Below are 23,015 nucleotides of genomic sequence, written 5' to 3' on the forward strand. Positions count from 1 at the left end.
AAGGCTGCGCCCCACGTTCAGCTGCGCATCCCAGCGCACGGAGCCCCGCGTACCGCCCCGAGGCTGCGCGCCCCGCGCATCTTGCCCCGCCCCGGGGCAGGCGGCTGCTCCCGCGCATCCCGCACCTCCCCGAGGCTGCGCCCCACGTTCGGCTGCGGCCCCCGCCCACTCTGCACCCCTCGAAGGCTGGCTCTGACCCCCACAATCTGCTGCGCATCCCAGCGCCCGCGCACCGCCCGGTCCCCCCTCGCCCTCCCCGTGTCACGGCGCGGCGTCTCGCTCCCTCCCCGCCCATCGCGGGTTTTTTTCCCTCTCGCAGACAGGCGCTGGCTGCCTCCGTCTCCCTCCCCTTCTCCTCAGATGCCCTTTGCTGCCGGGTTATTATTACAGCGTGTGGCTGCCCACCCCCCCACCCCCCCCGCGCACCGCTCAGTCCCCGCTCGGGGCGCCCCCCCCCCCCCCCCCCGGCACCCCCCTGAGCGCGCACACACACACACACACACACACACTCTCTCTCTCTCAACACACACACACACACACACATACACACGCACAGGGGCTGCGGATTATTGCAGACTAAGCAGTCTGTCGCCGCAGCAGCGGGCGGGGGGAGGCAGGGGGAGCGTGGATGTGTAAGGAGGGGACCGGGAGAGAGGGGGTTGGAGGAGGGGGGGGGGGAATGGCAGCCAGCCAGCTGCCATCAGAATTAGCTCATTGTTCGATATAACCAGCGCTGGCAACCAAAATCCAGCCTGAGAGAGAGGGAGGGAGACAGAGACTTTCCCCCAGCCACCCCCACCCTTTTTTTTTTTCCTTTTTTTTTTTTTTTCTCTCCAAGGCTGCACTTTGGAAGAGGTGCAGTCATTCTTCCCCACACCCCCTACCCTCTCTCTCCACTCCCCCAACTATAAATTCCCTTCTGTAGCACGCTGCCCTTTTTTAATCCACATTTGTGTTTCAGATCATGTAGAAAGGACAGAAAGTGAGCAGAGAGCGGGGGCTTTTGTCTGTAAGTATATGCAATTCCAATCCACAGAATTTTATTTTTTTTTAATTAATCCTCTCTCTCTCTTTCTCTCTCTCTCTTTCTCTCTGTTTATTTTCATTTCCTTTTGTCCTTAGCTGGACTTTGCTGCAGCTTGCCTTTTCCCCTCTCGGTGCACGTTTCCAGACAGGCTTTCTTAAAGAAGAAGAGAAAAACGTGCAGTATATGTATTTAACTCTTTGTCTTTATGCTTTAAGGCTGGGTTTCTAGGCTGGGGGTTTTTCTAAAAACATGCAAGGGGAGACTAAAGTGTTTTTCTAAAACCTTTTTTTTTTTTTTTTGCTTTTTCATTCCACAAACACAAAAAAAAATGCTTTTCTTAACCGAATGCACTTAGCTTTTTTATCATGCATGCAAGGCTCTAGATTTGGGGTTTCATCTCTTTTCTTCTCCCTTGTAAAACGAATCTCCCTCTTCTCCACCCTGACACTGGATTCCTCTCAGGCTGCTGGGTTTATTTTTAGAAAGCAGTCATTCTTGCAACAGCCTTCTGCATTTTTGCATGTGCAGCAGTTAAATTTCGGGTGGTTCTTTTGAGAAAAAAAAAAAAAAAAAAAACAACGAAAACAAAACCAACCATATTTTGCTGAACATTTAGTGATGTGCTTTGTTTCAAACATTTCTCTGTGTGTTTATAGATATGAGTTTGCAGTTTTAAATCCAATATGTATGTGTGTGTGTAAACATATGACTCATACCTAATTACATTTCATACATACACACTATAGGTAAGAAATATATAATCAGTAGAAGAGAACTTTAAATTTTGTCACTAAATGAAAACTGAAAAAGGAGGTATGCTACAAATTCAGTCTAGTGGTAATTTAAGGTACCATTTAAATCAGGTAGGACCTAGTCTCTTTTTTCTTCCTCTCCCTATTTAAAATGAGGGGTGGGGGTTGGAATAGAGAAAAACTGGAGGTTATGTAATGCAGTGCCATTTCCAAAAATACCTACTCTCTGGGCCATTACGTTGTGAAAGCCTGACACTGTTACACTTGTTTCTTGATTGCAATAATCTACACTTTGTAGTATGCCTGTTAACCACAGACCACCTTTACAGTAAGAGCAGGGTGACCTTTTTTTGTCCTCTTGACTCATTTTCAGGTGCGTTAACCATTATGTATAGGGCTCTTCAGAGATGTACCAAGTGCTAAGAATAGCGTAGGTTTCTGCTAATCCAGGTAACAGGGATTCCTTTGTCCTATATTTTAAGGCTACAGACCACCGAAGTGGAGAAATGCATGATATGTAAGCATATATGTGGTTAGTATAATTTGCATTACTTTAATCTTAACCACTGAAGCTTATACTTGGCTTACCCACTGTTGTGCAAAAAATATTTATTAAATATTGTGACAGTTGTAATTCCACTTTTTTTTTCATTTTTTTTTATTTTTTTAAATTGATTTCAGATTGTTCTCCGTGTGCCACTTGAGAGAAACTGCAATCCCAAGACTTAACAGAATCTAAAAATGGTAAGAATTAGTTGCTTTAGCAAAGAATCCACATTTTTTTTTGTATAAATACAAACCTTCTTTCCCCATGCCCAATACTCATTTATAAATATGACCTTTATGAAACATACTTCTTGAACCTATGGGAATTTGCCATACAGTGACTGATGTACTCTGAAAACCTCCATATGCTGGATCTTTGATTTTCTTGCATTTTTTGAATAAAAATCTGAAATCTCTCTTTGTGCAGTAAGGCTTATTTAATTGAAACAAGAAGGGTTTAGGTTACAATGAAATATGCACATCATAACACATGGATGAATACATGCAAACAAAACAATATCCAATAATTTCAGCCCAGCCAACTTCCTCCCCAAAAGCAGAAATAGGTCACTGCACTTAGTAAAGGGAAGCAGGTTTAATGTTAGTATGTCAGAGAAGTATATAAGACGCAAACTAAATTTTGTTATGGTAATGTTTTCAGAAAGTTAGTACTGCTTTGTGATTCAAGTCTATTCCAGAAAAAATGGCTAGGCCTCAGCCTAACTGAACTTACAGGCACTGAGTTGAAATATATTTGTTGAACAGTATTCCACAATAATCCCTTTTGTTCAGTTCTGGTTGTATTTATATTTTTAATGATTAAAGCCCATTTATTATACTGCTGACAAATAGCTAATTTAAAGGATAAAATGTTATATATCTAGATTACTCTCTAAAGGTGATAGTTATGATATACCATAAATATGGTGTATATATTGTATCTATAAAAATGATGTGAGAAGGTCTGTCTCAGAATCATCAGGACAAAGAAAATTGCTTTTTACAGAAAAAGTACATAAAGTAGGCAAAACTAGTTAGAAGCTATGTAGCCATATAGCTTTCTTGATCTAAGATGCAGCTATCACTGAAGCATGTATGAATACATGTACTGACATAAATATGATTTGGTTTGGGTGCTACGTGATAATAACAGATTTTTGATTATGATACTTTTTATGGGAAATAGCTTGTCTGAAGTAGCATTGCACAGAATGTTTTCTGAATTGTGAGGTTCTCAGGTACATACTCTAAATAAGATTGGGTCAAATCAATTCCATTAATTATAGTCTCCTCCTCTGGTTCTCTTTGGGGTTGTTTTGTTTTGGGGGCGAGGGATGATTAGAGGATGTTTAAGGTAAGCAAATATGTAATCTATTATAAAGGCATTTTTTTCTTCATTTTGGCTCCTTGTTTTATATCATTCCTATCTGCAAAAATAAACTTGCAAATTCTGAAGTTTTAGTCTATTCTGGAACCTACTTTCACCAAAGTGGTTTGCTCATCTGTGTATAAATGAATAGTTGGGGGTGGGGAATTAAAAGGGAAATGATTCACTTAAACTGCAAATAGAATTCATGTTAAAATACATTTTGTTCACACAACTGTGGAATATTGGATAAGGCAACTGTTTTCCTACCAACACCAAGGTGACAATCAGCCCACATTTTTAGATATGCAGGCTGTTATGTGCAATATATGCCTATCTATGGAACAAAGGATTATTTTAAGTCTAGTTAGGCATAAAATAGCCACTGATTTTCACCAACAGATGGTTCTGTAAATCTAGCAAGGTTCCTATAGTAGTCAATGAAATCAGTTTTGTACAGCCAGTATCTAGGCTGAAACATAAAATGCAACTTAGAACTGTCCAGATGTGGGAAATAAAGTGTAGTTACCCAACTGCCCAATCCTGTTGTTTGTTTTGCAGTGTAACATAAACAAAAATATAATTTGGCTGGTTTTGAAAAGTTTTTTATTTGTTATGAGAAGCCCTAATTCCACGTTTTTGGTTGGGGGTTTTTTTGGTGAATGTTAATCAGAATTTCAATTTTAAGAAAGATTAGTTTTTGCCCCAGCTTGCAAGTTTGCTTAAGATGTGATACTTGGCAGAATCTCTTCCCCCAGCACAACCCTTTTTTCCCTTGCTTTCACTTTTGGCACAGTAACACCAAATGTAATTTAAAGTCAGACTGCTGACATACTTTCCTTGCAGTAGTGGACACACTTGTCTTTGGCGTGTTTCTTGTATTTATTTCAAGTGTCTCCTAAGCTGTTCTAATTTGCAGGAAAAATTCTTCTTTACGTAACAACACTTACTACACTGAGATACGTGATGATTGTAAAAGTGCTTACTTTGTTTTTAATATAACAGCATCAGCAAAGGCTCTGTGCTGCTTTCACTGGTCAGTGAAAATTTAGCTGCCACATTTCACCAGGCTGAACTAAACTTTAAAACAGGGGAAAATGGCCTGCTTATTCCTCTGCTAAACTGGAAGTTCATTAATTATTTAATTAAGCTTACAGTAAAATTAAGAGTGACTAGAAACTTGTTGAGTGAGAACAAATAATTCTTGGTTTAACTTCACTGTCCTACCTTCTTAGTTTCTTAATGTTGTTGTTCCATGAAATGTTTCTTGAATTACTTACAAGTAAGTGCAAATAACTTGGCACATTAGTTTTCAATGCTGCTTCTCATATACCTGGACTTGGAATTAGGATTTCCTCATACCTCGCTAATTAATCTTTTTTTTGCAGTTGTATTATATCATTATCAATAATGTAAAGAGAAACAAAAAGCCAGAACGGTGTATTTTCTTCTTGTAATTTTAACTGTTGGACATGTTGAGCTATCTTACACGCGAACACCTGCCATTTGAGGATCTGTGCTTATGTGTGTTTGGTTCATTTCCTTAAAGTGACTACCTGAAGGAAGAAAGAACCTCTTATATTTAAGTGCAATGCATAAAATCATGAGGTGATTTTAATTGCTCTTTTTACTTGGAATGCTAGAATTTCTTTATACCACCTTCAGGGAAAGTGCTGTATGTCATATAATACAAATTTAGGTTTCAGTGCTAATTAAGGGGTAAAAACCGAAGGAAGTCTTAATTATTGTTTTCTGTGACCTCAAAGAAGACTTTTGGCAAAACTAGGAAAGGTGTGTTTTTTATAATTGTAAATGTTTGTTTTTAAAGAAAGAAATCAAACGGGCATTTTAGACACTTGACATGACAGAGTGTTCTGTTTGTTTTCTTCTAAAGCACTCAAGTGTGGCTTTCTCCCTTGCTTGCATTGCACTTTATGTCTGGACTTCAGAGAGTTTTCAGTGCAGGTGCTAAAGAATTTAAACTAGCAACACTTTTATTGGTATATGTCAGTAAACAGATATAGCCTTAATAATTTAAGTTTGACCTCCCTTAAAAAAATAAACAAAAAATATTCTAGAGCAGCTCATTAACCATAATTAGATGGTTTTCTTCTTAAGTACTAGTGGTGTGGAGTGTCTAGACTAGCTGTTGAATAGTACAGCTGTGTCATCCCAAAGAAGAAAGACCCTAGAAGGAGGTAATTTGGGATGGATCAATTTTGAGGTTATCCTATCGTTTACATTCTCTGCAGTTTATAATCTTACTGGGGAGGGGGCAAGAGAAAATTGCGATAAAGGCCTTTTGAAGACAAAACAGTTGGAGAAGAAGCTTTTCTTCATTAAATCAGAGAGAAAGAAATAACGACCTGCATTTGGTTGAAGAGAAAAATGTCATCATCCTATTTATTTTTTTGCAGTTCATAGGGAAATGTATAACATCATTTAAGTTAGGTGAAGGTATTCATGAGGTGAAACATATTTATGATGTCATCCCAGTTTAGCCATTAAAAACCTTTCTCCACTGAGTTATATACAGATATCTTTATACATTCTGTGATTTTCTGTGTCTATAAAATGATTGCACCTCAGCTGAAACAACTGTTCATAACTTTAGCATTACCCGCAGAGAATCCAGCCTGCGATCTGTCTGGCAGAGACAAGCATTATTTTGAGCCTTTTATATGCTTGGAGGAATAAAAAGAACAAGATACTAGGATGACACATCACGTCCAGCCTAATACTAGGAAAACACTGGACAAATGCACCTCCTAGTTTGGCATGAGAAAACTCATACTTCTTTGTTGATTATTATAAAGTCTGTAACTGTAATCTTCTTTATGGTAGTTCAGAACTGCTTAGGAGATGTAGGACTATACCAGATCCTCTTGTGTTCGTGTCTAGTCATGAGTAGAATTTGGTCAAGAGAAGTAATTAAGAGGGATGAAAGCTAAGCGGGTTTGGCCATCTAGATGTGTTTATTGTGCCTGAAGAAGACATTGGGTGCAGTTTGCTCAATGCCACTTGTTTCCTGAAATCTTAGGGGAAATTAAAGCCTTTCCAGCTTACAAAATAAATAAGGAGAAGTACAAAGTCAGTTTTTGCAACGCTTCTGCCAGATCAGCTGTTCAGCTATGCAGAAAAACACCTTTACTTGATTATGGCTAAAAAAATTGAAGTAAAAAAATCTAAGTTTTGTCCAAACCTACAGATACTGTTTCTGTGATACAGTTTGTATGCACATTGAAAGATAAAATCTCTGTATATATGTGTATCTACCAGACAGAAACATGCATGCTCTAGATGCTAGAATTTTTTATCTATGCACAACCATACTTTATCTGAACAGAACTCTGTTGACACATGAAATTGGAGTTTTAAATAATACTTCGTCCAGGACAAATCTTTAATGAACTTCTTTTTCACAAAGGTTGAGATCTTGGAAAATCAGAGTTAAGAAATAACATAGGCCTTGTAATACTACAGTCATGACATCATTGACTTTTATGCCTCAGGGTCTAAAGCCATCTCCAACAATTTTTTCACCTTTTTTTGTATCAGAATTCTGCTGCCCCACACCTGAGCTCTTGTGCATATTGCTAAAGGGAGGGTAAAGAGACTACAATTAATAGCCCTACAATGACTTCATAAACATATTTCATCTAGTAGGACAGGCTATTTTAATAAAATATTTTTAAATATTTGTATTTTGTTTTTATTTCAAATATTTATTCACCTCATTAAACCATATTGGTTGAGGGTGCAATCTGGAAAGGTGCAAAAATGTTCTTTTCAAATGTTTAATGCAGAATGATACTATGAATCATTGTTTGAGGGTTACTTGAAATTCATTTTAGACTGCTAGTCTAGCAAATTCACAGTAGCACTACTGGATGAACCCCTATGTAGATGTTCCTGGGAGGATTCCTGGTGTTTCTTTATGTAAATACTACATTTTAAACAAAAAACTGAAAAGCCCACCCTGAGAACAGGTAATGTTTTCTCATCTTGGAGGAAGAAATGTTTCTGGATTAATTTTGTTGGCACTAACCTTATTGTCTGTCTACTGGTGTAGCGTACCTGTGTGGGAGTAAATTGAAATAAAGTTAAAAGAAGTTTGTGTGTTCTCACTAAAGGTGGTATAAGCCTTGGCTTAATTTGTACATTATCAGGAAGAATTCTTGAGTTCTTACAGCACTGATGGTTAGAAGGCATACATTGGCATCACGGAGCTACTCCTAAAAGGTTAAGTTAGAGAAGAATGAATCTTCCTTCTTTGTTTTAACATGACTTTAGCTGTAAATAATCTCTATCATGAAAGAGTATGATTTTAAAGAACTCTATTCCTGCTAGCAGAAGAAAATCCTGTGGAAATGCTGGTAGATGTCCTCATCTTTAATGTCTCTGTTAGGTAATTATATAATGCACTATGAACAATACCCATACAAAGCAATACTTGGCAGGAAAAGTTCTTTTCCTGTGTGTACCCTCATTAGATGAATAGCAGAAACAACATATGTTTCATTGCTTTCAGCCTACAGAACATACATGATACAGTTTGTGGGTTTGTATTTGAAGTAGCTGTTAGGCTACATTAAAGGATGCTAGATCAAGGTAACACGTTACTGCAGGTAAATGTACCATAATGCTTTTGAGCTCCTGTTACAATATCATCAACTGTGGTGTTACATCTCTTTTAAGGAGGTAAGTACTGGCTACACTATGTGGTTCTGTCTCCCATTTCTGAGAGTACTAGTGGGGCTTTAAATACTTGCCTAAAATATGCTGGTTTGGCAAGAGGTTGGTCATGAGGAAAAGGCTTTCATGGCTCGGCTCTGCGGAAGAGCAGTCAGCAGAGGCAGTAAGCTTGCCGTCACTTGGAGAACGACGTCACTTGTTGGATTTCTGATCATCTTTCTGGTATGTGTGAGAAATTTAAACAAAGTTAAACAAACACAACAGTTTTCATCAAAACTGTATCGAGTTTTCTGCAAGTTACAGTATCCGGGCCATTAATTCAGAAAATCTATAGGATATTGAAAAACAAAATGTTTTGGTGTTCAACTTGATGTGTACATTTTCTATACCCTCAAACTGGAAGGAGAAAAGTGGGAGAGCATACAGAAAAAGCATTATTCTGGGCTGTCTCTGTTCTCATTCTTTGTGATTCCCCTAGTAGCCTCTGTTCTTGCTAGCCTTTGCCTTAAGGTCCTTAAGATCAAAACTCAGTGGAGCAAGAAGACTGGACTAAATGGACCACACTGCTTATTTTCCCTCTTCTGTTGGTCCAGTATTTTGTCAGCATTGTGTATGAAACTACCAAAAAACTTAACTGTTTAGCCTTTGGTCCTGAATTTTGTTGTCATGCTGTGTTCACTTGACTTTGTAAGAAGAGACTTGCTTCTGCGTCTTATTCTGCAGTTACCTTAGGTGAAGATACAACTAGTTGTTAATTATACTCTTCATTACCTTATTGCACTTGAAGAGTAAATTACAAACTCATACCTAATTGGCTGAAAACTCAAATACTGTTTTAATTCTCAGGCTTGTTACTGTTGTTTTTCTCTGTGTGCATGTTAAGAAAAATAACAAAGCTAACATTATAGTGCAGAGACAAACCAAATGAAGTGGAAAAGGTGCTGGATTGCACTGGGGTTTGAGTTTGGTTTTCTGGGGGGCTCGTTTGGTTATTTTTCTGTAATTCTTTACAGTTTCAGCATTCATGCACAGAAATTTACTGGTGGAATAGAGTAGTTGGAGCCATTTCATTGGTTAATGGAACTTTTCATATAATATGCTTTTCTTTTTCTTTTTACTGTTCTGTAATAATCACATTTCTTTTCCTTTCAAGGACTATGATAGTCTGGTGATGAGTATCTTTGTTAAATTCATTAATTCAATCAGAAGTTGGATGAGCATTTATGGCAGCGTTCACAATGTACAACTTGATTTCTTTGTCTCTTACTCTTCATATGCGTGGTAAATATTAACAAAGTTTTGCAGTTTTTTTTTTTTTTGCAAATTAATGAAGTAAAAAAGGCAGCATGAGAGCACTCACAGCATACAAGCTAGATTCATCCTGACTAGCGCAGAAAAGTGCAAATTGATCTCCCTGCCTAAAAATTGCATTACACTCAGGTGGTGTGGGAAATATTGCGACTCAGGAAAAAAAGAAAATGTTTTCTATAAGTAACCTTATCATGTGTGCAAGAAGACAGCTAAAGTTTCTGTTGAGGGTTCTTACCAGCTGAATAATCTGGCAGGGCTGTGCTGACTATATACTCAAGCTAGATAAGACTGTGGTTTCCCCCTCCTCAATACCATACTTGCTTAATTTTGGAGGCCAGTAGACACATAAGAGACCTCTTGGAAAACTGTACCTGCTCTGAGTGCTTAGGATCTACCAGCATCCTTTTCTGCAGCAAGGGTCTCTGCAGCAGTAGAGCCCATTAGTCTTAAAAGCCTGTTTTAGCAGATTTTGCACAGTCACTTATATAATTTTCTTATATATGTCATGGGATTTTAGAAGTACATACATGAAAGCTGCAACCTTTATGGCATAGATGAGGACAGGAGTGAATTCTTTGAAGAAGCTGACAAGATGAGCCGAAGTAGGAGACTACATAGGAGCAGACACATCAGTGTAGCCTGGAGAACTGAAATCTTAAGAATAATGGAAGAAATGATGGATGAAGATAGGCTTATATGAGAAGTTTTGTACTTAAAATCTAGAAAAGGCTGCCTCCAAGGTCACTGCCTTATGTTGTATAGGGAAGGAGCAGATGACATTATGTGAAACTGACAGAAATTGCAGAAGTGATGAACAAGGACTGCAAAAAAAAAAAAAAAAATCCCAATGAATAAACTTGCTAATTCATGTGCAGCATGGAGACAGGGATGCAACGAAAAGCATACTTGTCTCATTTAGGCTTTTTCATCTCTGTGTGGTTGTGTGTTTGAGTCATCAGATGAGGCGGAATAAAAAGCAGCAGTAATATCTTCCCCATGAAAAGGCAGAGCCAGCAAATGATGCTGATGCATAGAAGTCAAAGGCAAGTTCAGGTGTGCAGCTGTCCTGCCATATTCTGCCGATGTACTGCCATATATTAATTCTTCCTGTAATTGTAGGTAAAGGCTCACCAGAAAAGGTGGGCCATTTGGATCAGTCCAAGACAGAAGGAGAGTGACCATGTAACTCTTCATCAGTTTTCTCAAACCATTTATCTACCTTTATTTGCTGTGTGAAATTAACCAAGCAAAATTATTGTAAATTTTTTTTTGCCCCACTGATTCTGAAATGTTCATGGCACTGATGTGGAAAGCAGGACTGATAGAAAAAACTGCTGTTGTGGTATGCTGAAAATGTGAAGACAAGTTATTAGGGGTAGCTGTCACTTTACCTCAACCAGAGGCTCAGGGTTGTGATGGAGACCAAAAAAATGGTGATCAAGTTCACAACACTGACAGGCATCACACCTGCTAAACAACATGTTCACTATATTTTTAAATAATTAAGCTAAAGTAATTAAGTTACATTTTAGCTTGAGCAAGTTGTAGTTTCTGATGTTTCAGTAGGGAAAGGTTCCTCAGAGTTTCAGAGTCATCCTATCACAACAGCAGCATCCCATTTTATCGTGAGTACAGCCTCTTAAATATAACAAATGTTCATTAAAACCTCACTGACTTTTTGAAGTAATGAGTAATGATGACCACTCTTGATGTAGCCCTGTCATTGCCCTCCCCAGAAGATTCAGAAGACAAAGGTGATTGATAGCAGACTGCCGCCCAACTGAATCCTTGAGAATCAGCAACTATTCAGCTAACAGAAGCTCTGTGTATTATATCCTGCATACTAGGTTTAGGAACATGGTGGACATAAATATTATACACTTTCACAATATTCCATTCACAGTGTTAAAAATAAACTACTGTAGATGGAAGCATTAGTTTACCATTTGCACTGAAGTAAATACATTGATCCCAGCACAAGCTTTCCTTTCAATTTTGTTTGAAATTAATTAGATTTTTTAACAGAATAGTTTATTTGGTGTTCAGGCAGTGGTGCAGTAAGATTTTCTGTTTGTGCATCTGGATTGTGATAGTGGGCTGTTAGTTACAGAGAACTCTTTACTGCAGTAGGAGGCAGTCGGAGGATTGAGAAGCACATGGCAGAATGTGCTGGGAAAAGTCACTACAGCTCAAACCAGTTGGTAATTCAGAAACTTACAAAACCTGCAAAATTATAACTGTGTGAAGTTAGCAGGCAACTACGTTATAATATTTTGCAAAAGAAAGTGCATTAGGACTCAACTTGGCAAGAAAATCTGCCAGCCTCTTTTAGCGATGCTGAGCCCAGGCACAGAGATGTTGACATCTATGCCTTTTCCTCTAGGAGTCTTAGTACCATTGTTTCTGTCACTGCAGCACAGGAGTGGTGGTGAAAAAAAACCCCAAACTACTCTAAAGACATATAGGTACAGAAAGAAGGAACAGCATTCCTTTCTGGCTGTACAACCCATCCTCAAGAGACCATGGTAGGAGGATGGCCTCTCTGTTCTGGATTGGGCACTACAAACACACGAGGCCCTCGGTCTCCATAATTGCACAAGCGTAGTTTTAGTGCTGTAGAGGAAAAGATCATGCCTCTTTCTTTCCTTCTTTCCAACACATACACCTATCGTTTTACTCCTCTGCTTCTTACCACATGGACATCTGTGTGTGTTATTATACTGTCGACTGATATAGTAAAAGTTTCCGTCTTTGCTTTGTTTTTCTTTATTTTTAGCTCTCTTAGGTGGGCTAGTGGATAATTACTAGAGATGGTCACCTTTCATTTGGAATTGGGAATTTCTAGACAACTTGTCATTCCCTTTTTCTTTTCATCCATGCTTTGGCCCCCAAGCCACATTAGTTTATATGATAAAGAAGTTATCTGAAATTTTTTAAAAGGTGATTGCTGATGTACTCAGAGCAGTTGGTCTTTTTCATTAAATTTGCATTTTAGAAATCCAGACTGCAGTTGATTTCAGCTGCTGTAAGTCTTGAGTTGAACTTGAACAGGAATTCAGTTGTTGTCCACATGAAAAAAAAAAAAACCCAAAACCTAAAGATAGAAAAAGTAACTCCAGGGGCTTTTTTGCTGGTTTCTTAACAAGAGTGTGTTTTTTTTCACTAAGTTTAGCATGCCTTAAATCTGGAGTATTTTTCCTCTTGATCAATGTATCTGAACATTTGAAAGATCCTCTCAGTGAGTAGGAATGATGCGTGGGTAGTGAGAAATTAATTTTAGCATTTTGATGTGACTGATACATTTGATTTAGCCCAGCTCTGTCAAAATTATTTTATGTATCTGCTTTAAAGCTGGGTAAAAGTTCGTGCTCCCCTCCTGTTGCTCTTAAAAAAAGACATGGCTTAAATGGAAGAATAGGCATTAGAGTTTTGAAATGTTCAATAAACAGTCCTTGCAACAGAGAAAAAAAAGAAATTTCTCTGTTGGGCAGAGGAGAAAAGAAGAGTTTACTCAAAAGAAAAGAAAGAGTCTACTCTAGAAATCCTTGTGGTTTGGGGAAAAAAAAAAAAAAAGAAGCAGTAAATAATTTTGGAGTCCAGATGCTGTCAGAACTGGTAAATATAGACTGGACATCTATTTTCTTCCACCTTTGATTTTCCTGATTTTTAATCCTTTTTATTATTATTTGTGTATTTTCAAATGAAAGGAGGCTAAAGAATGGAAGACATATTTTTCATAAATAGAAATTCCTATTTCAAATTGGCCTCAATGATTCAGGCAGAATGGCCTGTTGTAGAGCGCGGTCTCAGCCTGCGCTTCCCAGATCAGTGGGTTTCTTTGTCCCTGACTTCTCAAGGTGGGAATGAATGGATTTGTGTATTACATGTTCTGCAAGGAAGGCAGGCTTCCAAGGGTACTATATGCTGTTCATCAGGTGTTTAGGGGTGATCCACTCTGACAATTTATGGGTGAAGTTTACTAGCTTGATTATTTCCCTTATGTTTATCAAACACTGACGCTATCAATCTGAGTCAGCATATGGCTCATGCATTGTGTGGATTTGCAATAACTAGTTTTCAGTCCATCCAGAAGTTCAGTAATTCTGTTCTGAATCCTGATACTTCGGTTATTTAAGCCAAGCCTGTGATCACATAACAGTCACACAGGAAATGCTAAGCAACAAAAATACGGTGTGTATCAATGGAAGCATTTATTTAGGAGTGTTTACTTCATGCTAACAGCTGGAATGTTGTAAGAGTTGCATGCCACTCTGTAATGGAGCCTTTCTTTGCACTTTTTCTACATATCATCTTGAAATATTAATACCAGTTGTTTTGAGCCACTGTAATTGACTAAAAGTTCTTACTGTGTTTTTCGAACACCCTAGTTATCAGTATATTTGAACATCTAAATAGTTTCTGCAAGACATACATTTTTTTTTTTTTTATTTTATTTTCCTTCTGGTGGATTGCAAAAAGTCCTGAGTGGACTTTTCTAAACCTGCATCTTTTTTTTTGCATTCCAGAATCTTCCTTCATTTAGCTGGGATCCAAACCATGATTTCCTGGCTTTTCAGCATTGCTTACAAGGCAATACTCAAAGTATTTTGGCTGCCCATTCAGAATTTTGGTACAGTTATAGTAGAATAGCTACTGCATGTGGATTAGGCCCAAGTGATTATTATCTTCCAGTATTGCCCATGGTAGTTGTTTTTGAAGAAGTATTAAGAAAATATGACAATGTTGATTTTTTTTTTTCTCCACAGAAAATTACTGTGAAAGATAGCTGGGGTGTGGTGTAGGATTTTTTTTGTGTGTGATAGTGGGGTTTTGTTTTCTTTTTTTAACTCCGGAGCATAGTTAGGAGTATATTTTACAATTTACACTCCTTTCCTCCCGTATCACTCACAAAATCCACCCTCAAACTGCAGTCCCATTAAGTTCTCATGAGTTTAAATAGAGAATCCTTTCTTTGTCATTCAATGGCAGGTGTTTATTTTATTCCTACTAAATTATTAATAGGGATGATGAGGCTTATAGGCTAACCTGAATACAGCTCAAACTCCATGGAAAACAGAGAAGCTCATATTTGTCATAGTGAGTAATATTTTTTTCTGATGCTTATTCCTTCTTCCTATAGGAAAATATACACTTTTGTATATTTTGCTCGTTTAAGAACACGTGTCCTGTGGTAGGGCTGAACTGCTATTGTTGTTTCTCACCATGAGTTTTCATACAAAGAGTATGATTCCACAACAAAATCAAGGCATAGTTGCAGGATGAGTAATCAGTGATTATAAATAGCAACAGGGGAGCTCAGGGCTTACTTAGTGTCTTTCATTCAAGTGTCTCAAATATTCAATGTGAACATTAACTAGTGAATTCACAGGGTGCTTGATTCTGTGTATTAGTTATTCTATGTCAGCCATGCTCAGAGATATTAATTGGCCTGTCTGAGATCCTATAGAACTCTAAAATACAAAATAAAATCTAATGTTTTAATTAGGTGAAAGCACAGTGGTTAGTACTGTGGAAAATCATGGGAAAGTGTATCAGGGCAGGCACTGCCTTGGGCTCTGCCTTTTAATTTTCCCATCCTCTGTTTCCTACTTTATAGCAAAGTTCAGGACTTTCTCTTGGAAAGACGATTCAAATAATTTGATAATTCCTCCAAGCTACACCTAGTCCAGCTGTGACAACTAATAATCAAATCACATCTCCACAGAAATGAAAACATCCCTTGGATTTCATTATAAACACAGTCGTAAGCAGGTGAGAAAAGCTGATCCACCAGCGATTTAAGTGATAAGGCAGATTTTGATTCCCAAAGTGCCAACAGTTTGAATGGTGGAATTTATAATGTTCAGCTCAAAACATTGGCAGTTTGACATTCAGGCATTGTGCAGAAAGAGTTTGCTACACAAAACCATGAAGGCCCAGGAGCCAGTCCCGGTAGGAAAATAAAATTTAAGATCTTCAGCATTGTATGCAACTGGTACCTAACCATTTCAGTGTGTAAAGGGAGTGAGATGAAGAAATGTCCTAATCTTCCTCCTGAAGTTGAGAAACTGAAGCACAGGAGGTCCCCAGCTCAAAATCACTGTAACTGGGGTGTATTTGTTCACTCTAGCTTTCCAGCGTAGTCACTGGCTGGCTTTGGATCTCACTCATTTTCTGTAGTAAAATTTTGATATAGTAGTCATAGACCAGTACCTTAACCATTAAATCCTGCTGCCAGCTATTTTATCATATGTCTTTTATAACAGGTTGGAGTTCCTGTAACGTATAAAATCTATGGTCCTACCACAGAATTATAGCTGTGTCAATGATCTTAGAAAGTAAATTCTAGTTCACAGTTCATTGTGAAAGGATTATCAGAAGGTGTTGCCCTTGTCTCCTGCAGTCGTTAGCAAAAGTAATCATCTTCATTAAACAGCCTTTCACCAGTGACTTCTGGCAGAACAGAATGCATGTGTAGTCTCACAATATCCTCAGTAAGTTTATTATTATGGACATCCTCTTATAGAGAATTTCTTGAAGAGATTTAAAAAAAAATGCATCTTATGCTGTTTTTTAAAAGCCTGTTGAATGCAGATTGCCATAAACAATATAGTTGAAAATACCCTGGGGACAGATCTTATTGTCATGGGTACTTGAAAATATGTACTTAGTGTAAAACACAGCTAGGTCTCCGGACCAAACTGTTGACTTAGACTGTCAGTTTTAGCAATGTGGTCTGTCACACAAACACCATTTGATTGCTTTTAATGAATCTCTCTTTGGTAGTAAGAAATTGTGTGTATTTATGTCGCTACAGGTTTATCAACCAAGGTTAACGATTTGGGTAAGCCAGAAAATCTTTCCAACCAGCCAAGGGGATGGGGGATTTCCAAAGGTAAACTTATTTATGTAATTTCTTTCATCTAATAAATAGTTTACTGAGATGATCGTTTTCAGGGAGGGAAGGTGGGAGGGATGGGGGACACCCTGAACAAACTGAACAACAAACCACCCTGAACACTGAAAGTTCAATGGATTTTGTTTTATTACTACTTCAAGAGAGTAGCCAGCTCTCATGATTTCATCACGAGTCTCATGGTATTCTGTTTTTCTTAAAGCCTTGGCTCCTTGAGCCAGGCAGTTAACTGAGGATTTTAGCTTTCATATTAAAATGATGTTTTTAGCCTTCAGGCGTGCAGAGAACATGCACTCTTGCTGGCTACACATCAGAAAGAAAAGATACTAATTTTCAAGAGGTCTTATTTCTTAAGCCTGTCTCGTGATTTTACAATCTTGACATCTAAGTTTTGAATGTTTGATTTTGGCAATTCTCTCTTAGCATTTCAGATAAGAAAGTCAATGATAACACACAAGGAGGACAGAGGCAGTGGTAGTGTTCTTTCTTTGTTAAGTTTTCTGCTTCTGCTTTACCTGGCTTGAGTAACAAGCGTACAAAGCATGGCAGTTTTCATCTGAGTTTGACAAGAAGTACCCCAACATAAATGTAGAAGTGGCTTGTGAGATAAGATTCATAAGATTTTGTTCTGTTATGATTGCTGGTTTCATAAATGTGAAACTGGATTTGAAATTTAAGTAAAAAAATATAACCATTATTCAGAGCTACAGAATGTACACGTTTTATTTTCATATTCTCTTTCATTACTGACTCAAAATCTAGCAAAAAAAGACAGGTAAGTAATGGAGAGAGCACATGGAAAATTGTTTTAAGTTTCAACTATTACCTAGGCTCCAGCTCCCTGTTAACGAAACTCTGCTTTTCCACCTGGATAACACTGTATTTTCCACACTTTTTCTTTCTAAAAGAAGGTTTAAAATTTATAGCTGGGCTATTTGCAGGCTAATGTGCCAGCATGCCAGTCTTCAAATTAACATATATGGCTGCACAACCATTCTTTACATTTGAAGTATTTCAAAAGAAGTATTTCAATGCCAGATTATGACAAATGAGCTATGTATGGTCATCCTTATAATAAATGAATTCACTAATTTTGTGAATCAGCTGTGTGTTAAATAGATTATTTTCATTTAAAATTTTAAATTAGCAGCTTTTAGTAAGCTGTCATTCATCATTAAATAAAGTCGCTCCTGTAATACAGGAATGAGACTATGTTCATTTTCAGCACAATTTGTAACAATGCTGCACTATATTAGATTTATAAATAGCTACATTTTTGAGCTGTACATAGCTTAAAAAAAGTTTATCAATAGGCATAATTGTTTCACAATGAGTAAAAACTATTATAGAATTTTCCTTTAAAGTGATTAGTTTACTGCTTTTTAAATATGATGTATTCTTTCTAGCCTTTATGTAATTCTTCAGAAGACATTTGGCATGCATTTACAAGGACCAGTTTTTAGAACTAGCTGCAAATTTTATTTCACAATTGATCTTCAAAAGCAACTTGAATATTAGCTGCACAAAATCTAGCTTCCAGCAGGGTATTAGCCTTTGCAGAAACTGGATGTCTTTGGAATCTGGTTTTTTTCATCTGTCTTATAAAATTAATCAGGGTAAAATGCTGAAGAATACTGAAGAAAATGCTCATTTATTGAGCTCGACAGTTTTATGATCTCAGTGCTAAACATCTTGAGGTACTGAAAGTATAAAGTAAAATTAATAGGCATTTTGAAACTTTTCTTTCAGATAAATGTACTTTTATTTTGTTTTTATGCAACCAACAAATATGAAAGGATACATTTCTTAAAGACAATTTATTTCCAAACCTAGAAGGGTCATGTGGGACTTTTTATCTTGTGATTGTATGGCAGAATTTCAGGACTGAGATTGTTTTCACAGCTGAAAAGGAACTGCCCAACACAATGCTCTTGGAAATTTGCCCAGACCTTTGGTCTGTGTGGTGTGCCTGTTTGCATGTGTAAGTTTCTGGTTTTCTTCTCATATCCTGTAATGATACACAAGGAGCAAATTTAGTCAACAAAAAAGCAAAAATATTATCATGAGTGTAGAATTTTCTAGAGTCCTGTGAGGAGACATGTTCGTGCAGTCACAATTATTTAAACATTATTTTTTTCATTCTGAAATTGTCTCTTGCAAAACCCCCAGTTTAGCTCTAGCAAAGACAAGGTATGTTTCTACTCCTACTTCTTCCCCTGGCTTGCAGAGCCCTTCTACATATGTACTGATTGAAGTCTGCTCAGTTTCTCAATTTCTGATGCCCTGAAGGGAGAGGGCAACTTTTGTCCGTAGGAAAGAATTTTACTCTGTGTTCTGCTGAAAACTGCTCCTGGCTGATGCTGTGCAGAATCCAGGAGAGCATGGGGGTGTGGGTGTTAATCTATCCGAAACCAGAATTTATTCTGTAAACTCTGATAAAGACAGCAGGAGAGCCACGGAGTGGCTTCATTGCCAGCAGAAGCAAGTGTGTCAATGTGGACATTGCAGTGAGAATTATTGCTTTGAAAAGCCAGGAAAGGAAAATTACTGAAAATTGTGCTGTATTGGTAGTTGTAAGACTGCTACGTGGTTTTTTCCTAATTGAGAAATTTGCAGCTCTCACTTCAGAAAAATTGAACTTGGAGAAAGTAACTGCAATGTTTTAAACAAACTGTAAGCAATCTACTTATATGACAAACATGTCCTAAGTAATGAAGGCAAAAAAACCCACCTTTACAATTCTGATCTCATAAATACAAAATCCACAGATTATTTCCGTAACTTACAAAATAGTACTAGCTAAACAAATTCTTCTTGTTTAACATCCCATAGTGACATAGTATCAGCGAATTACTTTAAGCATATGGTTAGCTTTTAAGGCTTCCTTCTGAGGTTTAAACTGCAACATGTATTTATATGCTTTGCTGAATGGCTGTAGACTTCAGCCAGTAAGCAGTTAAATATGATTAATGAAAGGTTCAGGTTGGATATCAGAAAAAAATTCTTCACAGTAAGAGTCATTGGGCACTGGCAGAGGCTGCCCAGGGAGGTGGTCGAGTCGCCTTCCCTGGAGGTGTTTAAGGAACGGGTGGATGAAGTGCTGAGGGACATGGTTTAGGGAGTGTTAGGAATGGTTGGACTCGATGATCCAATGGGTCCTTTCCAACCTTGTGATTCTGTGATTCTGTGAAAGCCCATCTGAAGCATCTGGCTGATATGACACTATCTCTTTACTTGTCCAGAGACAAGCAATGCACTACAATGTCTTTAGAGTGCTCCTTTCAATGAAAATAGGGAAGTCACTTATTAGTGTATGCTACGTGCTTAAGATGTAAGGTGAGAGGTCTAAGCTGTGAAAGGTTCTCTTAATAATAAGATGATCTCCATAACTACGACATACTTCTATACTGAAGGCCAAGTGGAACCATGAAATGGAGCTTCTGGGTTAAGAATAGCAAGCAAATACATTAATTTATTGGTAGATAGTACCATTACTGTTAGTTTTTTGTTTACCCAAGTTGGTACTGAATTACAATTCCAAAGGAGCTCAGTGCTGTCTGCCAATTTGTGGCCATGAGATTTGTATTCATGATACTGAGACACTGTGTATGCCTTTTTTGTGCTTCACCTGTGCAAAACAGGTAATTACTCATTTTCAGCCATATATATATATATGCCAGAACTACTGCACACACAGTACCTGCAGGTGCAGCTTTAGACCTTAGCTGTCCTGGCTACTATGTAGGTCAAGGAATAGGCTTGTTTTGGGGTGAGTGAGAAAAATAAATTTGAGGAACAGCATAAAGATGTGCAGCTGGTGTTGAGCTGCAGAAAGGTTTGTCACTCTGCAGCTTCTTCTCCTGTAACTTTGATGGGATAGTGCATGTCTCCCCTGCTGCAACAAATGTCCAAATTCCCCAGTTCAGAAGTTCGGATAGTTGTTGACTCAACTCTTGCATTTTGGCTGCTGGGGCACACTCATTTGTCCCCAAAACTGAAGCATTTTCCTCTCATGCCGCAAGGCTGGCAGGGGTTTTAAACAATTCTTTGCTCTCTGTGGCACTAGTATTTATGGTTGACTCAGGTATGTTTTGTAGATGTTTACTTCTGAACTAAATGTAGGGAACTGTGGAAACCTTAGGATAGGAAAAAGGAGAACCCCACTAAATGGGCCTAACCAAGCACAGCTAATGACATTTTTTGCCCCTCTGCAGGGAAGCCTCCCCATATCGAAGGAAGTAAATCGCAAGAAGAAAAATGAGGTGGATGGGGCATGCCTGGGTCCAGTGGATGGCTATGGACACCATTTCACCAAAATTGATTACCTCTTCTCTTTTTAATCATGATTTCTCCATTTGTATTACATATGGTGTATGGGTTTGATGAGGTCATGGTGTCATATATCGGGAATTGTTTCTGTGTAAATCATCAAGTGTAAGAAGAAACTATGGGACTCTGAGCCTTGCTTTAGGGAATAACAGTGGACAAACGTGTCATAAAAAAATAGTTTTTAACATTCTGATTCAAGCGAAAGCTCTCAGAATTTCACACTGTGAATCCATGTTTACAAACATTACAGGTGGGCCCTCAGGCCTGGTTCTACCACAGCAATGTCTTCCACTACTCAAACTCCATTGCTCACATGCAACCGGTAAAACGCTCTCTCCATTTCCACCAACCAGAACTGCTTCTTGCAGAGGCTGAGAGTCCCCCTTTTTTTTCATTTAGATGTAACAAGCCTAGTAGTTTATTTTCATTGATTGTCTGTATATCTCTATATTTTATCCAAGTACTCTTTTGATGTATAGAAGTAGTATGAAACTCATGGTTTCCTTGTGGTAAGTGATTGTGATGCTGCCACGGGATTTGAGACACTGATGAATGGTGCTATTTTGGACTTTAAATATGCTCCTTGGCAAGGTAGCTCTGATGGAGTTATTTTTTATTTCCATGTTCTGAGAAGGTGTTGGTACTTTGTTTTTCTGAATGTTGTTCTTTAGACTGGACTGACTTGTTTACTTGTGTCTTCAGTGTGGCTTTCTTATTCAGTGCTGTAGGTGAGTAAGTACTTATAGTGTACAAGTGAGGAACTGATTCCCTATCAGGGTCCACTCACAAACATGCAGTTATAGTGGGAGCAATCACAAAACTGTAATTTACGTAAAATCTCCTTTCTGACTCCTATCCACCTAACAGAGAAAGATGAGCAATAATTTTCCACCAATCTTTTAAAATCTCTTTTTGATTTTTGTCTTTTATTTTTTCTTTTTAAAGAAGGGACAAGTTTTAATGTCCTCTTCAAATCCATAAAACAGGGGATATAGTAAGAAAAACACTGCAAACTTCTGGGAGGAGAAGTCCTAAAGGGGAAGAGTACATTTCCACGGTACTGTCAACACGTGGATTTTACATTTTTGTTCTTGCTCCCAGACTATTATCAATACAAAACAACACAAAACACAAAACTGAACAGTATCATCTACTCATGGAGTGTTGTTGTGTTAGACACAGTCTGAAAGCCCACCTTAATTTTTTATATAACTCTGTCTTTTAGCTCTTCCTTTACAGGGCAGGCCTTGTTCTGAACTGTTTTAGCTTCTGACTGTTAAATACCAATGCATGCACTGCACTTCCTAGGTTTCTTTCCTTTCCCTACCTTCTGTATCCCTTTTCTTGTACATTTTACTTTCCAATAGATTAAATATGTCTATTGTGCTGTATATAGAGCAAGAAGTAATATTCAGCAGGTGTGGCATTTATGTATAGTTGCAGTTGTGTACTGCTGAAAATGCAGGCTTTTGTAACAATGTGATCTTTAATAATGCACTACAAGTACCCAATGTATTTTAGCTATTTTAGTAGGATTTGTTCAATAAATATGCAAGCTCTAAGGGTAGATGTGGTGTCTCTGTGTCTTTATTACAATAATGGGAGGGCTCCTTTTCTGTTTGTACTTGTTCTTTTCATGGCTTCTAAAGGGTTTTTGGGGAATATCTGGTGAAGCAAAAGGTGATTCCTTTTGTTATGTGCTAAACAATAGCTACTAAGATAACCTAAATGCCAGACCTGGATGTGGGAAATGATAGCTGCCAGACAATGGTAGTCATGTACTTCACTTTCAAGACTGCTGAGTGGCTGGATCAGATGCATGATGCCATTTTTAGTAATCCCAGAAGGAGATGGTGGGGCTATATATGGCAAATATAGTATCTTTCATTTTCCACCTCTGATAAACTGAACTAAAAGGCTGTTCTTCTAGTGTATGTAATACAGTTTAAAAGAATGTTGCTACAGTCTTCTCTTTAAAAACACTTTTATTGGAGGAAAAAGTATGTTTTAGAACATATATTGGTTTCATTTTAGCATAGAAACCAGATAAAGCATTAGCAGTGATCTACCAGT

The 23,015-nt window shown here is 37.9% G+C and overlaps 1 protein-coding gene and 1 long non-coding RNA gene across 2 annotated transcripts in view; one reads left to right on the forward strand and one right to left on the reverse strand.

The window, feature by feature from the left end:
• The first annotated feature begins 754 nt into the window (after positions 1–754).
• NREP (neuronal regeneration related protein) lies at positions 755–22,509 on the forward strand. Its single transcript, XM_054054659.1, has 5 exons — positions 755–855; positions 962–1,009; positions 2,461–2,523; positions 16,515–16,592; positions 20,828–22,509. The coding sequence occupies exons 3-5, from the start codon at positions 2,521–2,523 to the stop codon at positions 20,951–20,953; spliced, it is 207 nt and encodes a 68-aa protein (XP_053910634.1). The 5' UTR covers positions 755–855; positions 962–1,009; positions 2,461–2,520; the 3' UTR covers positions 20,954–22,509.
• The window catches only part of LOC128850418 (uncharacterized), a 48,572-nt gene continuing 42,928 nt past the window's right edge, over positions 17,372–23,015 (reverse strand). Inside the window, exon 4 of the long non-coding RNA XR_008447842.1 lies at positions 17,372–18,621. This is a non-coding gene — a long non-coding RNA (uncharacterized LOC128850418). The remainder of the gene's footprint in view (positions 18,622–23,015) is intronic.

This window comes from Cuculus canorus, chromosome Z (assembly GCF_017976375.1).
Source record: "Cuculus canorus isolate bCucCan1 chromosome Z, bCucCan1.pri, whole genome shotgun sequence".
Classification (NCBI taxonomy): Eukaryota; Metazoa; Chordata; class Aves; order Cuculiformes; family Cuculidae; genus Cuculus; species Cuculus canorus.